This window comes from Clinocottus analis, unplaced genomic scaffold, assembly GCF_023055335.1.
Source record: "Clinocottus analis isolate CAN_PGR_092001 unplaced genomic scaffold, fCliAna1.0.p SCAF_6, whole genome shotgun sequence".
Lineage (NCBI taxonomy): Eukaryota > Metazoa > Chordata > Actinopteri > Perciformes > Cottidae > Clinocottus > Clinocottus analis.
Window position 1 is genome coordinate 6,557,209 of NW_027176218.1, and position 24,351 is coordinate 6,581,559.

Sequence of the window (24,351 nt, forward strand, 5' to 3'; positions counted from 1 at the left end):
TCAATAAAACATGATATGTTTATCATGTTTTATTTATTGGAGCATTGTATTACAACACCATGCCCAGTAGGTGGCCCAGTCACCCACATCTTGGAAATATATGGCACCATTGTGTGTTTATAAGAAAGAAGATAAAAGTGTTAAGGTATGACCACCTGCAGCCACACGCATTGCCCCTTCATTATGTACAACTAATGCAACAATTCTGCAATAAATCCTCCATTCATGAAGGTTAGAAATGTCTATTCTCTTCCAATTTCAGTTTATTTTAGTCAAACAATTCTAAGACCTAGGGTAGTTTTTACAGTTTCTGACTGAATGCTACGTTAAATAAACAAGCTGAGAAACGTGCACGTCCTAGGTTAAGATGTATTCAAAGAGGGAAGTTTTAAAAGCTACTGTAGCAGTTTTAGCTTGTACTGCACATTCATTATAAGTGATCAGTCTTTGTTGAAAGAGTTTCAGAATGGTGTTTATTCACCTAATGACTGAATATTTAACTCTGAATAAATATTCCTACATCCTAAACATGTTGAACTGTGTAAATTACAGAGCCTGATTCCAAATGTCAACAGAGGCCAATTCCTTCTTGTATATACAGTAAACCACACACTTAACGATTCATTCGTTCCTTATTACATTTTTTCAAAATGACATTGACAATATTGACTATTCAGATTTCATAGCCGCAAGCTCCATTGGGCTGTTGAGAAGCATTCAACAGTAACAATCTTCAGGATGTGCGCTTCAGAGGACATTGCTGATTGGTGCTTGCTCTCTAACAACTGTCTCTGATGTCTTCTACCATGATGCACTGCACACATCCAAAGAAAAGGTTGTGAATGGTGAGTTTGGGAGCTAGCAGCTAAGCAGCAGCTCTCGCTCCGCCGGCTCCCATATGTTCGCCTGAGTGAGAAAACGCTGTGCTTTCTTAATAAAGAGTGACAGATATGGGCCAAAGCAGGGGGAAGGGTCTCGTAGCCGAGCCGCAGAGGGCCCGGCGACCATGGCAGATAATATCTGTGCTCTTTTGGTAGATCGCTTCCATAAAGTAATGCTCTGCTGCTAACCTGTAGAATTATTTATTTATCTCCTTTGGCCCTTTGCTCTTTTACAAATTCCGACACAGGATGATACTCCATCCAACGTGGCGCATGATTTATTTTTCTTCTTTTTTCTCGCTTACTTTTTAAATATGGCTTAATCTGCTCCACTATTTCTTCGAAAGATACATATTTGTTAATTTGGTGTTCACCATCATCTTATATGCTGTATATTTAATCTTTCTCTCTCCTCATGTGTCTGTTTTCCCAGATCAGCTGAATCATGTTGAAAGTTGAGGAGTAACAGTTGTGAGTTAGCAGTTGTACAGGTTTACATTACGGGACATGAATGACAGAAATGGCTCTACTGTGAAAAAGTGTAAAAGAAGGACTAAAAGTGTTCTGCTTAACTCATAATTACTCAGTATTTCTGAAGGCTAAATGACGGTATCACTTGGCACAGCGTTTCCATGTAAAACTCTCACTCCAGATGTCCGTATGAAGTGTGTTGACTGTTTATTGAAAAAGGTTTTCACATACAAAGGAATCGTCTCGGTGGAATTGGAGCTTTCTTGCAGTATACAATATTTGTCTGGGAGTCACAATGTTCTCAAAGGTCCCATGACATCAGGATATGCATCAGATGTATTAATTTATCTTCCTCTGGAACAAGAAACCAGGCCTAAACTGTTGGTGCTATTAAAGGGACAGTCCCTCTACAATGCACCTTTGTCTTATGGCTGCTATAGTTTATCAATGTAATGAGGAATTAAGATGGATATACCAGAAATACTAGACTGATTTTCACTGTACATTGCACTGATGTAATATGGAAATGTTTGATCTTATTGTAAATTAATTATATTTATGAATCTAGAATGGCACCTTTTTATATTAAACAAATACTATTTTGCTGTATGTTTTCAAACATTTACATGATATATAAATATATATATATATATATGCCTATTTAATTCATCAGATTGTTGTATATTGAGCTATAATTGCACCTCTTGTATTTTGTTTTGCTGTATTTTTTAGATTTGTCTATATTCATCCAGTCAATGCGGCATTATCTGTGAAAAATCAGCGTAGACACACAAAAAAGATCATACTGGACACCAGACATGATACGGACGGACATCTGAGATCTCATCTCTCAGTGAAAATCGATCTCTGACTGATGCACCCGAGGGTTTCTCTCTCCCATCATTTGTATTTTGCGACTGACTGCAGCTTCTGCTGCTGCTGCTCATACGCAATCCCTGGATAGGTGGTTGCCATGGATTCCTGGGTCACATGCGTGGGTTTCCTGTAGCCAGAAGCAGCAGAAGAAGAAGATGCTTGGACGAGAAATCCAGAGCCATTTTCATTCAAGAAAAATAGAGGTTTCGCTGTGGATGCTGACTGGGTGGACCGACTACACCCGTCTGCGGATTTAAGCTTTTTTTTTCCAGCCCCCCACCCCGTCATCTCAGCTGTGTGCTTTTTTGATTATTTCAAATTCGCAGCAAACCGGTTTCGTTCACATTCATAGACTGATAATAGGAATGAGTATAGAAATTCCTGAAGGACTGACGGAGCTGTTACAGAGCTTTACCGTGGAAGTGTTGAGGAATCAGCCCAGGGATTTGCTCGAGTTTGCGTTACAGTACTTCACCCAGCTGAAGGAAAGTGAGACCAGAGAGGCCTCATTTGGCAATGACCAAAATTCGGCACCAAGACCCGGAAAAGCGGTCAATTTCATTGACGAAGCCATGCAGATCGATTCGGAAAACGGAGAGGAGGACGACGACGATGACGAGGAATTCATAGGTAGGCAAAACAGATTTTTTTTGTGTTGCTGTGTGGCCATGCGCCGCGTGTCGGGAGGACAAAGTGACTGCGGAATGTGCTTTAATTTGTTTCGAACAATGAGCATGTGTGCACGGATTCAGTCCAGAGGGAGAGAAAGAGACGCTCATTGAGCGCAGTGATGCTCCAGCGCTCTCCACCTTGCATCCACCACCGCGCTGTCATTTACCATATATGGTCACGGAGGCTCGAACGCTGCTTTAATGATGGAGGTGTCTTGATGTCTTCCTCTGAGCAGACATGTTTTCCATGGGATAGGGATAGCATTAAGACACAGCAGCTGCAGATCAAAAGGACTGCTGTGTGTTTAGTGGATGACCCCCCCCCCCCCCTCCCTCCTCCTTGCATCTCTATAGGTCATTTGAACATTTTCAGTCTCAGGTGCAGGCCTGATGGGCCTACCACTGATTATGTGTCAAAGCAGATAAATGGAGGAGATCCATCCTCGGCGATGATGCAAGCAATGCAAAATGTGACTACCGCCGGCTCTAGACTCGTTTGTGCTTCCTTGCTGTGGTCATATTTCACAGAATGGCCGGGTGCAGTGCATGGTGCCATACGGTGCAGCAAAGTAGCATAGCAACCCAGAGGTCTGACACAGCATCCCAATGAGTGGTGGGGTCTGCAGACTGTCTGCATTGGTTACATAAGTATAAGTACACCATATGCAGTCATTTCAATGAACTGTTGTTGCATTTTTGGGTGAAGATTGGGCCCCATCACACCTCCAGTGCCTTCATGCTATTCCACTGAGCCTCCTCGGACAACCCTGGATGGACGCTGTTCACGGAGGAGGCCTATCTAATCACTGTTATGCTGGAGCTTAGTTTTGTGTTTTACATTTGAATGTTTTTGTCGTGCAAATTTGATTCAAGCCCACTTCAAAGCAGATGTCCTTATTCAGGTTTTACCTGAATGAATATGACTTTTTAATGAGCACAGGACTACTCTACCACACATGCAGGCCTACTACATGTAGAGCACGGTGCTTTGACATAACCCAATCCAGTAATGACTCGGTGACTGTCACATATATTTATGTTTTAATAGATTCTAACCTGTTGTATACATTTTATGCTTCTGCAGCCCCGGTAATAAACAGATTCATCAGAAGAGCATCAGGTGAGTTGTCATCCTGGCTGTTTTAAGTCTCTTCTGCCAAGAGGAAAGCTCTGGACAATGTCAATGCTGGAAACATGTCAAACTTCTCTGACACCTGAATACTGAGGCAACGTCAGATTTGATCCACTTCAAATGTTTTTTTGTCCGTCTGTCTGTCCTCCGTCCTTTGCTTTCAATAAAAGAGTGTTGATTTATTCGAGATTGTGAAACCACTTGTCTCAAGCCTGGTTAATAATGCCAGTGAGTGACGTGGGTGGGGAGATGAGGAGAAGTGCTACTCCTATTAATAATAATATGTTGCTAGTAATAATAGTAACATGAGAGCATCGGACTGGTTTATCTGCATGTTTGACAATCTGAATGGAAAGTATGAGCAAGTGAAAGTATTTAGTAACGCTTGTTCTACCTTTGATTACTTTGTTTGGGAAATCATTCTCAACATATATCAAACGAAACACCAAACCAAAGGCAAGGCCAGGCAAATTTATGTGGTGCATTTCATACACAGAGGCACCCAATGTGCAATACAGATTACACAATAACACATGATATACAATGAAAGCAAGCAAACAAAAGCACACAGAATAAAAACAATGGAACGAAATAGATTGATATGATTAAAAAAAAATGTATTTAACGTAATGGTAAAAAGGTATAGGTCTTCAGCTTAGATTTTGAAGTGTAACCACCATTTAAAACCAGAACATGAAACCGTTGATTCTTTCTTAGGATTTGGCTTTTGTTGTTTGACTGGAATGAAAGTTTTCTTGCTGAATATGAAGCTGTATTCTTCTTCTTCTCTTGTACTGAGTGCTCATTAATTTGTTCATCTCTGTCACGCAGTCTGTGCTGAAGCATTCAACCCTGATGAAGATGATGAGGATAAAGAGCCATGGGTAAACCGTGCTTCCTAAGATTCAATCTCAACAATGGAAGTAGATTTTTTTGTATGAATTGTAAGACCTGCGCTTCAACTCGCAGGTCACTCACCCAAAAACCGATGAGCAGAGACGGAGACTACAGGAAGCATGTTGGGACATTCTCCTGTTCAAGAATTTGGAACAGGTGAGCGGATCATTCCATAAGCGCTCTGTACTCCTCTGGTTTGTGCTCTGCCATCTCTGAAATTACACAAAGGGGGAACTTGGCCCGTGGCCAGCACCTTTTGGCCACAGCTCAGTACACTATGCATGATTTGGAAATATGGTTGTTTTCAAGTAGCTGAAACGGCACAGTGTGTGGATTCTGCATGATTGTTTCAACACTTGAAATTCACATATTTGACTGATATTTCACACCATCGCAGGAAGAGATGTCTCAGGTGTTGGATGCAATGTTTGAGAAGTTCTGCACTGAAGGGGAGCACATCATTGATCAAGATGATGATGGGGACAACTTTTATGTTCTTGAAAGGTGATCTTTCATGTGGCTTCCACGACATGGCTTTACTCATCTTTTTATTTTGTGTGTGTGAAATACTGCTGACATAATATTTCAGGACACACCATTATTGCTGGCATGTGTATCTATTTTCTCTGATTGTATGTTTTTCCTTTGTCTTTTTATTCAGTGGAACGTTTAACATTTTCGTGAAGGTTGACGGCACAGACAAGCTGGTAGGCTGCTATGACAACCGAGGCAGCTTTGGAGAACTGGCGCTGATGTACAACACCCCCAGGGCCGCCACAATAATCGCCACCTCGCCTGGAGCCCTTTGGTGCCTAGTGAGTGAACCATTCAATCTCCATGTGAGAGACAGCGTGCGCAGGTTTTCATGACACGCTGTGTCATCTGTCGTCAGGATTTACAGTAAATATCCAGGTTTTCTGGAGAAGTGTTGGCACGATGGGTGAGATCATGTTGTCTGACTGAAATAACATACTGTATGAAACCCACGGAAAGCAACAAAAAAAAAAGCGAGAGAGTGCTAATTGTGCCCCTGGATAGGATTTTTTTTCCCATTTTGTTTTATTGATGCAAAAAAAAGAAAACTCATGAATGTGAAAAAATACAATCCAATGGAAAAGTGGCGTCCCATTCGGATCATATCAGACAAACGTGGCTCAATAGTTGTGTCTGTTTCAGCACGTATGCCCCTCAGAGGAACTTGGGTAACTGAGTACTGGAGTATAAATGATCAATTTGTGAAAATTGGGGATGTCAACACCATCATGTACATGACAATGGTCAAGGTGAAAGCAATGCAAGGTGTATTCCTGCACTACTTCTTTATTTGTATAATAATTACATCCAACTAAGCTATTTCCAATATCCAGTAGCTACTTGATCTGTGAAGCAGCTTGTTTATTAATGACTCAGCTGCCAGGGTCGTGTCCTTAAACCGTGGGTAACAGCTTTGCTATGTCATCTGTGAGCGGGCCGGGCAGGTTGCAGCTGTATCCACTTGCGTACTTGTTGTGCGTGTTTGACTCAGTGAACAAGCAGCCTGTCCTGCTCAGGCGGCAGTCCCCCGAGGTCGAGGAGGGACGGTGAACCTGAAATGCCACTGAACAAAACGGCAGTTTTAATTAGTCTCATTTAAGTCTGAACTTTAAGTTGTATGCAGTTAACTTTGTGGCAGCCTGGTCGGATGTATTAAAGCTCCAGTACGCTATGTCCTAGGGCCTGGGACGGACGCTACTGACCACGTTACCCCGATAGAGCTTTGTTGAGGGAGCTTTCTCCCCCGCTGGACGGTGCTGGAGTCACCTGCCTTTGTTTCCCACAGCAGCTTTTCTCAAACACCGTGTCAGAACGCCACCTAGTGGGCCGCAGAGGGAGTGCCAAATGTTTTGATTGAATGTAAAACTTGTTATTGTTTTATATACTGGAATGTATCTATTGAAATGCAAATAATTCACATGGGTAAAAAAAATGTGAATATCATTATCCAAATCATAACTCATATCAGTTTTTTTCCAATATCGTTCCCTTGGATGCAGTGACAAAAACAAAGTGGGTATTGATGTGGGTATTAATCCCAGATCAGTCAAATCTCCAAGGTGTGCGGTGAGGATATAGGACCCTTAATACATTACATTTAGCTTCATAATGGCAGGCGGGGGATGGGTGCGGGTGAGCAGGATATTTATTTTGGTCATTACAGCTGACAATGGCACAACACCCATTTTTGTTTTTCTTAAGAGCAACATGACGGCATGAGCACATGCTTGATTTTTCCTATTATTTTATTTATCATTTGGTTAAAGGATGAAAGAGAATTGCAGGGAGTTTTACTACCCAGCCAGCTCGCCTTTTAAAGAGGGCAGGGCCAATGAGCACACCATTAAAATGTATGGCAATGCCAGACTTTCTGCTCATCTGGGATTCTTTCTCCATCATGTGTATTAGGAGTCAACGAAAAATAAATAACATCTAACAGGAAGGAGAGAAAGAAGAGAGGCATTTAATGTACAAAGAAAAAGAAGGTCAACACAGGGAGGCCTTTAAACGTGAACCTGAATGTTTTCCTGTTCTTTAAATCTGTGTTTCAGGATCGTCTGACATTCAGGAGGATTATAGTGAAGAACAATGCCAAGAAGCGGAGGCTGTATGAGGCATTCATGGAAACACTACCACTGCTTACATCTTTAGAGGTAAGATTAGCTTTGTCTTCCAGTGTGATGAAAGTGCAGTGTGCATATAAAGCCACTGTTAACCAAACATCCTTTCATCCACAGCTCTCAGAGAGGATGAAGGTAGTGGACGTAATATCCACCAAGATTTACAACGATTCACAGCAGATTATTGCTCAGGTGACCAAGCTCTTCATGATCTGTTCGTGAATTGATCATTTCATTTTCTGCTGAAATGGAGCATTTATAAACGCTGAGTTGCATGTTTTGGTGCCTTCATTTACAGGGTGATTTAGCAGATTGCTTCTACATTGTTGAGTCTGGCCAAGTTAGAATCACCATGAAAAGAAGCAGGGTATGTTTGCCCAGTTGACCTTTGAATTGTTAAGTTGAACAAAACAAAAGCAAAACTGTGCTTGTGTGTATATTAATAGTGTGCATTTCTTTTTTTCCAGACGAAAAAAGACCAGGAGGATGAGGAGGTGGAGATCGCCACATGCACCAGGGGCCAGTATTTTGGGGAGCTGGCGCTGGTCACAAACAAGCCCAGAGCCGCATCAGCATATGCTGTGGGAAGCGTCAAATGCTTAGGTATATTTTGAGCATTTTTATGATCATTTCTATATATTACATCTGACACATACACTTTTCAGTACATCACTTACTATTCTACAGTATTGTCTTAAACTCTCCTGATGTGATGTCCTCTTTTTATTTATTTTTTGCTCAGCCATGGACGTCCAAGCCTTTGAGAGATTGCTGGGCCCTTGCATGGACATCATGAAGAGAAACATAGCTAACTATGAGGAGCAGCTGGTGACCCTGTTTGGAAGTAGCACTGAGATTGAGCAACAAAGTGCATGAGACAGCTCCAATGGACCATGAATCGGTGAATAAAAAAAAAAAAACGAGGCTTGTATGGATGTTTGTCCCCATAATCACATAAACAGATTTTTCTTAACAAATGTGAATATCCACTATAACATTTGTCTGTCAGATAAATACAAACAGACTACGCCAGAATCCCATATGAGACTAGTGGTTCATTTTAGCAGACTTGAAAGTAAAGTAAGCTGAAGCAGAGTTGCTTCAAGCTGGTTTGAATTAGATTAGTCACGACTCTCACCTTAAAAATGTAAGTGTACATTTTACTCGTCAGTGTCCGATGCATTAATTGTTTGTATATTGAACACTTTTGTTAACGCTCACCTTTTCTTCACAGTGTTAGTTAGACCTACAGTATAATATAGTTTGTACATTTCTAAACATTGTTTGTTAAAATCAGATGCCAAAGCTCATTTCTTACTGGATAATCGTGAGCCAATATGTCACAATCTCTTGTCATTTTGGCAAGAACACTAGCATTGGCAGCATGGGTACAAAGGTACCCAACATGAAAAGGATTAACAATTTGTAAAATAAGTTGATTTGATAACATATTTCAGATATTGATCACAACAGAATGTAGACTTGGCAGTACTTTGACATTTTTACAAAATGCATTTCTGTTCATCATAAGATTTAGTTCCTTGAACGAACGTTCATATACTATATATCATTGGTAAGTGTGTGTGTGGCTGTTAGCCTAATACTATGCTTTTGCAAAAAACAAACTTCAGAGAGATAGCTGATAGTTTTGTATGAATATACCACACATTGCTGTACAATTTGAAACTGAATATTTACTGTTATTATATAGGCCCAGCTTTTATTTAATAAGTTGCCCCATTAGACTGTAGTCATTATAGGCAGTGTCTTGAAACTATTGATTTTCCTGTGTTTTAATGTAAAATTTAAGTCAAATTGTTTTTGTGTCAGTGAAACATACATTATAATTATGACACCCATTATTGCTGTCTACCTCTGCCAACAACGTATACTGTTTGGATACACATATTCTGATGTTTCCTCTAAACAGGAATCTAAAGTGGGTCTTCTCTGTATCTCTTCTCTATCTTTTTAAGATTAATAATTGAAGTCTTCTGTATTTTGTCTGTGGTTTACTGCAGTTTACACTGGTAGAGCTGGTTTAACATTTAAACACTCTTCATTTACCCCACCCCTTGTGCAGGTAGTGCTGGTAATTTTTTGAAGGCAAACCCATAATACTGGATGAAAGTACTGTATGTTTCACTTTTCATGTCAATAAAGAACATTTTTATATCCGTGTGCCACATTGTTATTTGTGACAATAATGGAATAGCACACTTTTGAAGCTTTCTATTTACTCATTCACCATTCATTTATTATTCATACAGTCGTTCGTTCATTCACAAGATTTTGTAGTAAAGCGTTAAACTCATCATTTATTGACAAAGGACAAGACAAATAATCAATGCATTATCTAGAAAGCAGTGTGATATAGATAGACAACGTGAGTGTAGCTGTAGTGGCAACATTGCAGATGAAAAATAACCATGTATTGTTCCTGTTATTGCCAATCAGCTGTTACTGGGTAGTAACAGGCATGTACTTTCATCCAACCATACGATGATCAACAAACTAGACCCCGCCTTCAATATTTTCCTCAACACCCTCGACCAATGGAATGACCGGATTCTTATGATTGACGTTCTCCTCCACCAACAGGAGGCTTTCTCTGGGAAACATTCATCCCCGCCCCTCGAGTGAATGCCAGAGAGTTTCTTGATGGCGACATGTTTGGTAAGTGGGAAGTTGACTTCGGTTTTATTCGAATAAACAAAAGGTTCAAGCACATATTTAACTTGGGCGTCGTGTCATCCGTGTCTTTGCCGGGCTAACGTGGCGTTTTAGCGGGGCTGTCACGCGTTTTATTCGAAGTCCAACGCCAGTGTGCTCGACAATGTTTTTTTCGCTGTGACGCTTGTTGTTTTGGTGATAACGAGCCCGTCCGACCGCAGTTTTTGTGCATCGAATAATGTCTTTCATTTGGTCAAATTTGCTTTTGAAATGCCGTGGAAAAAAAGGCCTCTCTGGGGTTCAGTGTCATTCATTTTCAACGGGCAGAGAGGTTGCGTCATGCCTCAACTTGTTGACATTCTTTTGTTTACAGTGTTGAAACCGACAGCCTCTTGGATTCAACCGAGGACACTGCTGCTACTTTTGAGGAGTGGGGGGGACATTACTGTTAGGCCCGAGTATGCAAAACTGTCTTTGGGGCATGATGGTACTTTCGAAACGGTTATTAACCGTTATGTCATTGGTATACATCCGCGTTTACGAAGTCAAAACATCGGTTTAATAGCGCATGCAGCGAGTGGTGCTAAGCGCTAATCACCATTAAGCAGTCTTCGTTATTCCTCGTAAACTGATTGATTTGATTAATTCAGTTTCATTTCTATTTTTAATTAAATACAAAATAAGGACGTTGCATGTCCTCAAGCACCGAGTTATGTTCACATCTGGATACATTATTTGACTATCAGTTTCAACTTCGTGGTTTCGAGTCTCCATATGGCACTTTACAAAACGAATTCCAGCTATTTTTTTCACTTTTGCTACGCAGTCGAATGAATGGGCTCTGGTACGCATGCGCCAAAGTTAAGTTTATAAACAAGAGGCCTCCACGCAGCGGGTCACATGACTAGTCACTGAGGTATCCTGTCGGTTCAGAGACAAAGGATTCCCTCTATGCTGCCTACCTATTCCATCTTATCGATGTCAAGCGTGACACGTCTTGATGTTATTACATACTATCCTGGGTATGTTTTTATTTCCAGCAGGCAGAATCATTTTACCGATTTTGAGTATAATTTAAGGCTCATAATGTCTTAATAAAACTACTTTATTACTTTAAATGAAATGCATACCACCGCTCACACTCACCCCTATGTATGCAATTACAAAAGATCTGTTTTAATTTAAATGAGTTTCACTTTTTGTTTGTGAAACCAGCAGATGTGGCAGCGGAAACATAAAGCCTGTTTTTGAAGAAAGAAAAAAAAGGAAATAGCAGAACATTGTGAAAATGGATGAGAAAATGTCTTTTGATCTACTCAAATGCAACGAGGACTTGCCTTCCTCACCTGGGTGCCACATGGATTATGGTAAAAAAAAAAATCCTACACCAGCAATCACATTATATATTTCAGTAAACTGCACTTTTTCCACATTCTGATTATGGATATTACTGTTGACTTCTCCTCAGATGACATGCCAGAGCTACAGGAGGTGGAGGAGGACCAGAGGTCTTCAGGGTTATTTCAGGTTGGAGCAGGAGTATCTCACCAGCAGCTCAGCTGCTCCCCACGCACCAACTGGCTCACGGAGCTGGCCAACATCGCCACCAGTCCTCAGAGCTCCCTGCTGAAGAGCGCCCCACATAAGAGGTTTGTACCAAGACGGACTAACATGAAAATAAACAACGTCCGATGAGTTCATATAAGGATAGGAATTTAGTAAGAATATGGCACTCTAGTACCACTGGGGGCGTATTCCACAAAGCAGGGAAGGCAGGTTTGCCAGTATCACTACATAATTTGTATCATGAATTATCTTCATGATATCACCAAAATCAATTCACCCTAAACCTGGCTAATATTCAGCTAAATATCACTTCTACTTTACTAAATATATCACCAATGACCATTATATGACCTTGAAATATATTTATGACATTACCTTTCTTCTTCCAGATCATCTCCAGTCCACATCTTTGGCACCAATAATAGTTTACACTCTTACGCCCGTCCCCCATTAGCCAGTAGCGCACCCAGCCCGTCCAGAGGCCACCTCAGGGAGCGCCGGCGTACCAGGGTAACCTTTCATTTATAACCTCAACATTTGGAAAAGCTAAGAATCACCCATTCTTTGAGACTCAGTTATTATTTCCTAGTACGTTCTGTTTGACATGTATACTGAAGTGATTTTTTTTACTGATGCCATTGTAAGATGTGTATTTATTATTTACAACAGGCCAGCAGTGAATCAGAGTCTGGAGTTTTCTCAATGTCCTCATCTTTTTCTGACGACGAAGACATGGCCTGGTCTCACTCATGGCCCTCCACAGCCTGGCATTGCTTCCTTAAAGGTGCATACATACACACTCATGTACATGCTTTATGTATCCACCGGTGCACATGCAGACACGTGCACCTCGCTCACACACGTTGAACTGAAACCTGAGCTTTCCGAAGAATGTCCTAAAAAGAAAACATGATCCTTAAAATGATGCCTCATAGTTTCAAGGCAACATCTGCAGTCTATGTAAAGTTAGTCATTCATGTTTCCTTGAATCTTTAAATGTTCATCAGTAATGTGGAAATAAAAATATGAAATGGACTACATTATTATCAACAAATATGAATTGAGAAACACTTTTTAAAAAAAGAAGAAGAAGCATATCTGAAATGTTTTTGAATAGCCCTGTATTAAAATGGTCAAAGCAATTCTGATTGGCTGCTTAATTACAAACAAGACTCCTAAGGTGCTGACACTGTTTACACTTTTCTGAAAGGATCCTCCGTTTCCTAGCAGGGTGAGCAGGAGTTACAAACATTTTTGAAGAAATTCTGACCTCGGGTGTCCAAACGGCAGTATTGCATCCCAGCGTATTCTTCTCAATAACAACACATATCTGCATAATGTCACACGGTTGTGTTTATATCCAGGAACCCGCCTGCGCTTCCATCGAGGTCCTAATGTGGAGTGGCAGGAAGCTGATGAACTTGGAGATTCTGATGATGAGTCAGACGATGAAACCATGATGCCGTCCACCTTCTCTCTTAAGGTAGGCGACACATATTTGAATATTTAATACACGTTATATTTAGTGTTGCTGCATTGCCGACTAGATGGGTGCATGATTCAGTGTAATGTCAATAGTCATAACAGTTGCATGTAATGGCCACCAAGTGGCAGCCAGGCTAACAGAAGAGGTACAGAAAGTGAGAAACTGAGTGCATGAATGAAACATACAGTTCAACATCCTTGGTGACTCATTAGTGGTCTCATTTAGTGTCTTAGAAACCACATTTTCAGGCAATCAGACTCCAAGTTGTTTTTGGTAGTGTATTCATCGACCTCATCTTGCTGGAGGAAAGACTCCTCTTATCGGTCTTTTGCTTCATTTACAGAGATTCGGTTCAGAGGGTCTGAAGTTGGTGAGCCATGAAGAGACTGTATCTTTTGGCCAGGCAGTTCTTAAACTGACCTTTGACCCTGGCTCAACCGATGACGGCTTTTTAACAGCCGAATGCCGATTGGATCACCCATTCTTTGTCAAAAATAAAGGTAAAACAAAACATTTCTTTGTTTAATTTTGTTCAAAATATCAACTGTAGTTTGTGTTCTCTCTTGAAAAACACAACATGACAACATGTCAGCTTTGATGGCAAAAAACTAAAGCAACATGAAAGTGGTATTTGCCACTGAGCAAATGTTGTTTGCCCAATCCAAAATGCTGAAACTTTCTATTTTTTTCTTTATTTAAACAGCTTCATGACAATAATCTGTCATTTACCATCTGTGTTTTTCAGGTTGGTCTTCCTTTTATCCGAGCCTTACCGTGGTGCACCATGGGATCCCTTGCTATGAGATGCAGTTGGGGAATGTGTGCCTGCCACCGAGCCACCCAGAAGCCATAAACTGTGACGACTCTGTCGTCTTTGACACTTTCAGAAGGTACACGCCTGTAACTACATCGATCTCGCTTTGTGTAATGAAGAGACTTAAAGTGTCTAAAAGTAATATTTAATATAGCAATTTATCAGAGGACAATGTGAAAGAGGTCGCTTGTTGTGATAAATCTACATGTACACAGAATGGTCACCCAGCTCTGCAGCTCCACTCGGCTTTACTCCATCGAAAGCTTCGAGCTGAAGGATCTGTAGAGTCGGATACATTTTTGTGGCACTCTGAGGCAAAATTAGGATTTTGGGCAATACAAAATACATGTCATTTAATTGTTGAGCATACACAGATGCTCCAAAGATGCAGCCCAAGCTTTTTTTTTAATGTTTAATAATATTAAGCACATGTCCTTGTACACTGCACTAAAGACAGGTATTTCTAATCTCATCCCCCTAATCATCATCTTGTACAAAGACTTTCATTAGATTTGCATAACTAAATCATACTGCACACAAAAAGTGAAATTGTCGTATCTTGATCTATATATTACCGTTTAAATATATAATATTCATTCGAAACAAAAGAATGCTAAAGTCTGTGTCTCTTTTCCTTTTTGCAGTTATGACTTCACCCCGCTCGACTCCTCTGCAGTGTATGTTCTCAGCAGCATGGCTCGTCAGCGCAAGACCTCCCTGTCTAGCGCCGGTCCAGATTGTGATAAACTTGAGCGCTCCGGCTCACCACAATCCTCTACTGGCAAATCCAGCAGGAGCCAAACCTCAGGGACAGCCATTGTTGCCACACCTACAAAATGCAAGCGGCCAATGAATGCCTTCATGCTCTTCGCCAAGAAGTACCGAGTAGAGTACACACACATGTATCCTGGGAAGGACAACAGGTATGCAGAAGTCAATGAGATCCAGTCATGGCAGTCATTCATACTGTTTTGCCATGTAGGATTATCTAATTTAGGTTCATTATTTTTGTATCTTACTGTGTCACGTCTTAAAGTACGGTCACATTGACCTTCCGCTTTAGTCTGGATGTGTAAAGTCCATAGTAGCATGATGGCACACACGATAGTAGCATGATGCTCTGAATGAACTAAGGCGGAAGTGTAATGTGGCCGCACCATTTCCAACACTTTTGTGATGACACGTCTTCTTATGAAGCAGAGTCACTGTTATAGAATGAGGGTAGAGACCGTATGGCGTGCATTGTTTGAAAACAGAGACACTCTTAGCGTTAAATGTTACTTAGTCGACCTGGATAGAGTGGTCGAGGCCAGAGCTGCAGATAAAAAGTCCACAACATAATATATGCAGCTTTGGAGTTTGAGGCCAAGGCAATGCCGTATGATCTCGTAAGACTTCTTATAAGTGTAAGGATAACGTTACACAGTCACTCTTGTTATGTGCGGTAATAAAACTGAATGGATAATACTTTCTCCTCCTGAAAACCCACCATTAATAGTCCACGAGCAATGCATCCATCTCCAAAAGAGAACTGGACCTGAACTTATTCAGCCATGGTTCTTAGCCGGTGTAGTTTCCACTGCACGACAGATTAAATACCTCTGTTGCTAAATCTAAATCTAGATCATATTTAATATTTAATAGTTATTTTTCTTTCAAATAAAATCACTCTTGCATCAGAGCATCATTCAGCTACGCCTCAGTTTAATTATATTTTCTTGGACCATTAAACAAGTTTTTTTCATGTCAATTCATCATTTAAAGCCACAGATCCCAGTTTCAGCTCCTGAGGTTGTCTTTAAGGAGCCAGCGCCTAAACTGATCAAATGTTTCACAATATACTTTGGCACTTTTTATAACCTAATAATGTTTTTTATGACGTTTTGATGGTATGCTGTACAATGTAATATGACAAAAACAAATTATGCCTATTTATGATATTTTTCATTTACGTGGGAAATACTTTGACATGTTTTTATGGAATACACTAATTTCTTGCACTTTGTTTTGCCAGACCATACTATAACATTTAATGGCATATTATTCTAAACATATGTTTTTGAGGCGCACTATAATATAACTGTCGGACATTTTCATTACTTTTGTGACATTTTTTATAATAAAATATACTGTGATGTTTTTTTATAGCCCACTATCGCAACGCTTACTAAAAGTTTAATGAAACTGTTTTAAAGCATACTATACAATATCCTTTTATGACATTTTGCATTACATACTATGAAGAATTGTGTGACTTTTTAACGTTTTAATAATACAATACTATTACTTTTTCATTACTTGTTTTAATTACTTTATTGTATTCTATACTATGACAAGTTGTATGACTTTTAATGGCATACTATAACATTATTTTCTTCAGGAATTATTTCACGACATAATATACTGACTTTCAATTACATATTTTTTAACACACTGACATTTCTTCTGACTTCATGGCATATATACTATGACTTTCTTTTTTACGTTTATTAAGACGCTTTGATCGCATGTTACATAATGACATTTTTATGTTTTACTGTTACCTTTTATTGAATACTATAGTATGACACGGACATTTGTATGACATAATATGACTTTTAAAACAATATTGTGAAAAGGGCAAGTCCTTCATGCTTTGTCTTTCACCTGGTAGAGCCATAAGTGTCATCCTGGGGGACAAGTGGAAGAAGATGAAGAATGAGGAGAGGAGGCTGTACACCATGGAGGCCAAGGCTCTGGCTGAGGAGCAGAAACGAATCAATCCAGACTGCTGGAAGCGTAAAAGAACCAACTCAGTAAGAACCAAACTCACTGAACAATAACATCCAGCTGCTTTTCTTGTATAATATCCAAATTGTACGCTGACATTGCATGTTAAATTATATTTACCCAGTCTTTGGCGCCAATCACGTGTCAACCCCCCTGTAGACTAACAGCATATGTTATCCTTCGACAGGGTTCCCAGCAGACCTAGATAAACTCCCAGAAAGCCCATCCGTTGGTTGTTTTGACATGGAGAAGCGCTGGACCGAGTCTGATGGACCGCTTGATGCCTCTTTGCTCTCCTGTATTCTTGAGACTCAACTGTGATGCTGAAATCATTGCTTTTTGTAACCTTGACACATTAGAGACAAACAAGAATTATGAACTATAAACAAATCATGTAATCTAGTCACTAACGGTGCATATATTTTCGTATATCTTTAATGTCAAAGACATCTTATACCCCTGACGTAAGAATGAACCTTCTCATTTATTTCAGGTGATTTCACATTCAAGGTTGAAAAGTGAGAGCATGTGGTGCTACGCCTCTGTCGATGGAGCAGAAAACAACATGTGTCTGTTTATAATTGTAAAAAGGGGAATTTTAGCTAACTTTTTTTCACAACTGTTCAAATTATTGCTATTTGTAAGATTCAATATACTGCACAGAGTATACACATTTTGTAATACAGTATATAATCTGCAGGTGAACTATTGCCAACAGTTGATGCTGCCCTGCCAAGTTTTGAAACGTTCAACCACCTGTAGCCATATGATGAGAGGGCTTTCAGCATGTGGTGGTGGGTTCATACTCAGTCACAAAGCACTTCAGGCCTTTGCTTAAAAGTGTGTGTTTGTTCTGCACTTTATATAAATATGTAATCTCCTATACAGTTATTGTATACTGGTGGAAACCATTTGTATAATACAGCTAGTATCTAGACAGTTAGCCGTTGGACACAATCACGGCCCAGTCGCCGTGTTCTGCTTTCAGGTTGCTCTTGAATTGTAAGTGCTTTGTTCATAATGTACAGGTTTCACAGCCCCAACAACCTCTTGCACAAAATATCCTTGTATCATATTATAAATAATTGTTTTTTAAACGGTAAAACTGTTTGGTCCTTTTCATAAACTGTCATCACAACGTTGGTATGCTTGGCTTTGTGTTTTAATGCTTGTGAAGGTGTTCTTTGCTCGTCTTTTGCTTTGAATAATGATCTTTCTCGTGTGAACACGTGTTTTAAGAGACGCGCTGAACCAGGCATGTTTTGTGAAAACCTCAAATATCCTTTAAACTAAACGTATAAAGCCTGATGTTTCCAGGTATTGGGGCGGTTCAAGTGTTTTATTCCTCACATTAAAGCCACGGTGCACATCTGCTCACAAAGCCTCCCAAAGCGCAAACCATACCGAAGCGAGATGATTCACTCGTGGACTCGATGAGGGCAACTTTAAAGGTTTTAATTGAATCTGATACTTTACCCCTTGAGATGAAAAGGGATCTGAAAATGAGAGAACACATTATCACGTACAAAACATCTAATGATGTAGTTAGACGTACCAGATTTGTTGATTTTACCTTGCGGCCTGATGCATGCACAGACATAAAGGCTGTGAAAAAACATGGTAGTAATATGCAGTATTATTGTCAACGTAAAGACATAGTTTACATGTTAGAGAGCCAGAGGGCGCCGTCACTCCATTTCTTTGAAAGCTGTCCTTTCCTTCATGATCATATGAACGCTTCTCTTTGTAAAGCGTAACAATATTATAAGGTCAACAAAAAGAGCCAAGAAAACATTGATGAGACTCTGGTTTATGAAACTAACATGTTGCATACTAACAGCTTTACGTAAAAAAAACAAAAACATCCCTCGAATGATTTATGGACATTGGGTAGTTCCTATTTTCATATATTTCTGAATATCTTGAGGGCCTTGCATGTCTGCAAATAGAAAAGGTCGGACAGGATAAGATTCATAGCACCGTATGCCTCATGAAAAAACAATGATCAACACCCTGCAAGCCTCTCAAGCAAAGGAATCTAATTATAGCATTTTCATAACAGGCCACTCCAAAATGAAACGAGTTGAATACTTTATGGGGTATTTGAGGAAATGGAAAGTTGTGTCGGATATGCTTCTAGCTGAACACTATTGCAAGTTTAAATGGAGAACTAAAGAATACAGTAGTCATTGCAGTGAGAAATTAAAAGCATTTTTCACTGTCATGAGGGAGATTACACAATAGGAAGCCGGCTTGTCCGTGTGTGCGCTACTGTGTGGACATGCTGCTGAAACAAATACACACATCGGCGGAGTCGTCTCACATTTCCTTTATAATGGCTGCTTCGCTGAGTTTTAATTTAATTAATTCAATCACAATACACAAATTACCAGAGAACATAAGGGTATTATTATTTTGTCAATGTGAATTGTGGCAGGTTAAAGTTCAAATATTTGTCTCGAAGAATCAATATTAAGGACTTTAGCACAGCCAAAAATATTGCACCTGGTTCATTTAAAGTCACTGGGTGGCCATTTTGCACAAATGTCTTGCATTTATGCATGAGGTCTTTTAACTGGAACAATTGAAGATGGAATAAATACTAAAGTGAACAATTAGAATGGGGGGAAACTGACACAGGGATCATCACTGCTGGCTTCCTCTTAAATTAGAAGCTGCACCTTAATCAAGGCTTCCTAATTGGGGGCAATTAGTTTTCATAATTCACTGAGAGATAGCAGGCTGTTCGAGCATGGCGTTTGTGTCAGCAAGGAACAAAGATGCTATTTTGTCTCTTTTGCCCGTAAACCAGAAGAGCACGGTGGTTCTGCACAGTCCAGCTGCAACGGGACAACACAAGACCCAAAGAGCCGCGCTCACTGAAGTCGACCTCCAGTCAGGGGTGGGCTGTTGATACAGATCGCACTCCAAAGCGACAGGATGGGGTGGAAATGTGTTTGACGTCGTAGCGCAGATCACACAAAGTAAGATTCAGATGAAGCGAGGGAAAAAACACTTTTTGATTTCACACCATGAATAAATCAACCCCATAAATCACACTTTACATTACCGCATTCTCCAACACATACAACATTATATTGATTGTCGCTAAATGTGTTTTTCCATACAACTATTTTTAGTCACGTCCACACATGAGTACATGACAGTACCGTATCAATTTATAGTTCAAATAATGGATTCATTTGGACGTCTGCTGCTGATTTACTGACGGTAGGTTGATGTGGATTTGACAGCTTCATGCATTAATAAAACCGCTGAAAATATGTTGTTCAGCAACCAATGGTTGTACGTCATTACATAATGTATAACATGTAGAAATTATAGCCAATCTATTCCAGATTTATCAGGACAATACCAACAGAGTTAGACAATTTAAAAAGCATTCTATATAAACACATAACATACACAAACATGTTCTATGATTCAATGACAAGGCTTTGCAGTGCTCTCTGGTATGTAATGGGTGCACTGTTTATAAATTACCTCAAAAAGCATTTTGGCTTTTCCATGAGCAGAAATACACTGATAAAAAATATCTGCAATAAACTCATTTGGACGGATTTATTGGTCTAGCTCAAGTAGATATCATATATAAATGATATACAATGACACATGCTACACAAGCATGTATGATGATATTCAAGTGCACCTAATTCCCTCCTCTTTTGTCTCTTTCCTTCTCTAACTCAATTGTATAACCTGTTACACTACTGTTTGTCTTTTGTCCTTTTCTACCGCCAACATCTCAGCCTGCCGATTGCTCTCTCCCTTGTGTTTCGGCGCTCTAATTGGATGGTGTGTGAACACTGTCAAAGGGGGGGGGGAAATCATTTCATTTTCTTGGTCCACAGGTTTCAGGCAAAGGAGAACTGAATTGAATAAGCCCCCGCTGATAGAATTTGCACTTTGGTCTGACAGCTGAACAACAGAACAGCCAAGACGACAGAAATCACGGTCGAGTAAAACAACAGAAGCTGGGGACACAACCGCCGCGTGGCATACTAATCCACCGTCATGCTACTGCAGCCGCTGCCTGGGTTTACGTAGCCGGTGATGTTAGCACCGACATGGTAAATCGGGTCACTTTCCAGGTGACTGCTTTGGTGGTTCACAGGAGGTTGGGTTGCGACTGTGACATAACTTTTTTAATACCGTGAAGTAATGCTGGATGGATTATTTAATTAATCAGTTGCGCAAAAGACAATTTATCAGCACCAATTTTAAAAATCAATGCATCATTTCAGATATTTCTCAAGGAATATTATGACAATAATAAACATTGTGATGTTAAGCAGTTGTACTATTTGATGATGGCGCTGGATGAAAAAAAATCGGGGGATTAAAAAAGTAATATTACAATTTGTTCAGGAGAAGGAACATGTAGCGTTTCTCTTTTTTTAGTATGACTTTCAAAGTTATAAAATGTCATAAAAAATATAGTATGCCAGAAGAAAAAAATCATACAAATGTCAAAATATAGCATTCCATAAAAAGTAAAAAAAAAAGTGTGCCATAACAATGTTTCAAGTATCACTATGTGATTTTATGAAACAGTCATAAAAAGTCATAGTATCATATGCCATAAAAAAGTAATTCAATGTAACTAAAAAAGACATAGTATAGTATGCAACGAAAAAAGTTTGTAAATTGAAATTGTGTATGACAGGAGAATGTCATACAAATGTATAGTGGGTTATTATAAGCTGTCATGTAAATGTAAAAATGTCAAAGTGCAGTATGTAATGAAAAAGTAATAAATAGTTCAGTACGCAAAGTCATGAGAATTTAAATCATAAACAAGTCACGAAAAAGCCGTAGTATGCCATGAAAAGAAAAAAAGTATAGTTTGAAATATACATGTTATAAACAATGACCATAAAAAGTGATAGTAACAACAAATCATAGAAATCTTATATTATAAATGTGGCATAAAAAAGTCACTAAAAATGTCATAGTAGGGTGTGAAATACAAAAAGTCAAAGTGTAATATGCCATAGGAAATCTCACAAATGTCATAGTATAGTATGCCATAAAAAATAAGTAATGTCATAGTTTAGTATGCCATAAAATGTGCCATTAACTGACAAAACATGTCAATAATCACGTACATATGTGTGTTCCTAATCAGTTCCACACTTTGAGGTTGACAGAGTATAATCTGGTATCAGATCGGTACATAATATCAGTTAATATCCTAAGTTTGGACTTTTTGATCTTGGAAATTTAAGGGAGAAAGAGAGTTGAGAACGAAGATAACTGTTGATTATAACGGAAATAAAAAAGATGTTAGAAGGCAAAAGCTATTGGTTAGAAAATGTGAAATTGGTCAGAAAATGAGATACAATGAGCTCCAATTACTGCCTGTACACTTATCGATTAATACTTACAGAGAAATGATCCTCAGGGTTCAGACAGAGGCTCCAGCAAGTACATGACTGAAAACAGTAAACATAATAAACCTCAGCTCCTCATTTCCTGTGTTTACTATATCGAAAGACACAACTCAATCTTTGATAACGTAATTAACCTCTCCCAGGGATCAATAACCCTAGAGCACACCGCTAATGAGACATGGAGACATGACAGAGAGAGGGAGCGAGAGACACAGAGAGAGAGAGAGAGAGGGAGAGAGAAAGAGAAAGACACCTGGCCTGACTAACATGCTCTAATGATGTACTCATAGTGAATGAATGGGAGCTTAATAAATATATTTTGTTCTATAGTGCACCATAAAATTCTTGTTAGTGAGATCTCAACAGGAAATTATTAATTTATTGTTGACATATTATAGGGTAAATTAAAATCTAATGCCAAACTCTAATGTAATCATCCAATGTTATAGCCTTCTTATTTGCTCAGGAGCCCGTGTGAGTAGTCTGAGCCGCAGTATCAGGAGACCAATAAAGATATTTGAAATCACGCAGTCGACCAATTCATCAAAGCACGACATGTTGTTATGATCATTTTGTGATGCAAGGCCTTTCTTGTGTTTGAGAGTTAGGACCAACTGAGACAACAATAGGTCATGGACTAGTCACAAGCTACTGACTGAATGTTCCAGACAGCCATGGAGAAGCAGCGAGAGTTTGTTATTCAGCTGTGACTGCGCGGTGGGAAATCATTTGAGTTTCAAAGCGTTGTGCTTATGGGCATAACAATGTTAAATGACAACAAAAAAACAACAGAAAAAAACGAAAAACAATACTGTCACTTGAACAGACTATGACATTAATGGTGACAAGAATGACTCAAATTCATATCAACGTATTAATTAAAAAGAGAATACCAGTGGTTATGACTGAGTGAATGCTTTTAAAATGTAATAGATCTTCTATTACAGTATATGCAATTTTAAATAAAATCTGTATGCTGTGATGCATATTAGTGGAGATTCTTTAATACCAATTCAAAACTGCTGATGTATGATAACCAGAGATGAATATATGTTGACTAATCATGCATATTAAATACAATTTTAGTGATTATTATGTGATCCCTCCTAGCCGGAGGGATCACATCTGTCATATATTTATCTCATGTATTTCTGACTTCCCTATTTTTTAAATATTTGTTACTGAGCAGGTGACCACACTAGTTGCCCCCTTCGGGATTAATTAAATGAACTAATCCAACATTGTTCTTTAAATACAATTTTTGTTTTGACTCTGCTGTGAATCTAAGGCTGAAGCTGAAAAAGCCAGAAACATACCTGTAAATTAGTTTCTCAATTAATTATCGGACCAACGGCAGCTTTAATGAAACTATCTTTTTTTGTGTGTGCAAAACTAACGACCTTTTGTTGGGCTTTATCATATTCCAAAACTCGCTAAATTTTACATGCATATCAGGACTGGTATATTATATAAAACTGACCACTGAAAATATGTTCATAATTTTCTGTCAATCGACCCAAATGTTTTAGCTCCACTTGAAGCAATGTGCAGGATGGAAAGTCAGCATGATGTGCCATTAGTGGGTTATTGTGTAGTTCTCGAGGTGCGGAACTCTATAAAACATCCATGATGGTAAAGTTGATCACCCTGTAGGGATTCATGCCCTCATTTAGCTCGGCCATCTGTCTAACGATCCTGTAGATTTATCACACCACAGGCAGATGCCCTGTTATTTCATTCTTCTGACATGTGAACTGGATTGTGTTGGATCACTCTGCAGTTTAGCACGACGCATGACATCAATTCACAAATCCTGTCCACGCAACTATTTGGAGGAATGAATATGGAGCAAACAATCGGATATTGTATAGAACATCTGTTCTGATAGCGAGCCTTGCAGGCAATCATCAAAATGAGCCCATCAATTGAGAAGCATGACTGGTTTCCAGCAGCGTGTCGATGTTGGCATGTCTGGTCGACATCCCTTCTGTTCTCCATCTCCAGTGCAGCAACAGACAGAGAGAAGAGCTTTCACAGACCTCAGATA

General features: G+C 39.4%; 2 protein-coding genes across 2 annotated transcripts; both read left to right on the forward strand.

Moving 5' to 3' along the window:
- Nucleotides 1-2,322: 2,322 nt before the first annotated feature.
- LOC137804294 (cAMP-dependent protein kinase type II-beta regulatory subunit) lies at nucleotides 2,323-9,751 on the forward strand. Its single transcript, XM_068603435.1, has 11 exons — nucleotides 2,323-2,858; nucleotides 3,984-4,019; nucleotides 4,863-4,915; nucleotides 5,001-5,084; nucleotides 5,326-5,432; nucleotides 5,590-5,743; nucleotides 7,514-7,615; nucleotides 7,700-7,774; nucleotides 7,881-7,949; nucleotides 8,050-8,185; nucleotides 8,325-9,751. Exons 1-11 carry the CDS (start codon nucleotides 2,594-2,596, stop codon nucleotides 8,456-8,458), a joined length of 1,215 nt encoding a protein of 404 aa, XP_068459536.1. The 5' UTR covers nucleotides 2,323-2,593; the 3' UTR covers nucleotides 8,459-9,751.
- A 464-nt stretch (nucleotides 9,752-10,215) lies between these two features.
- Nucleotides 10,216-18,028, forward strand: hbp1 (HMG-box transcription factor 1). The gene is made up of 11 exons (XM_068603901.1): nucleotides 10,216-10,258; nucleotides 11,474-11,622; nucleotides 11,724-11,904; nucleotides 12,211-12,331; nucleotides 12,491-12,605; nucleotides 13,186-13,304; nucleotides 13,651-13,807; nucleotides 14,053-14,197; nucleotides 14,766-15,044; nucleotides 16,775-16,916; nucleotides 17,078-18,028. The coding sequence occupies exons 2-11, from the start codon at nucleotides 11,544-11,546 to the stop codon at nucleotides 17,093-17,095; spliced, it is 1,356 nt and encodes a 451-aa protein (XP_068460002.1). The 5' UTR covers nucleotides 10,216-10,258; nucleotides 11,474-11,543; the 3' UTR covers nucleotides 17,096-18,028.
- Nucleotides 18,029-24,351: the final 6,323 nt, after the last annotated feature.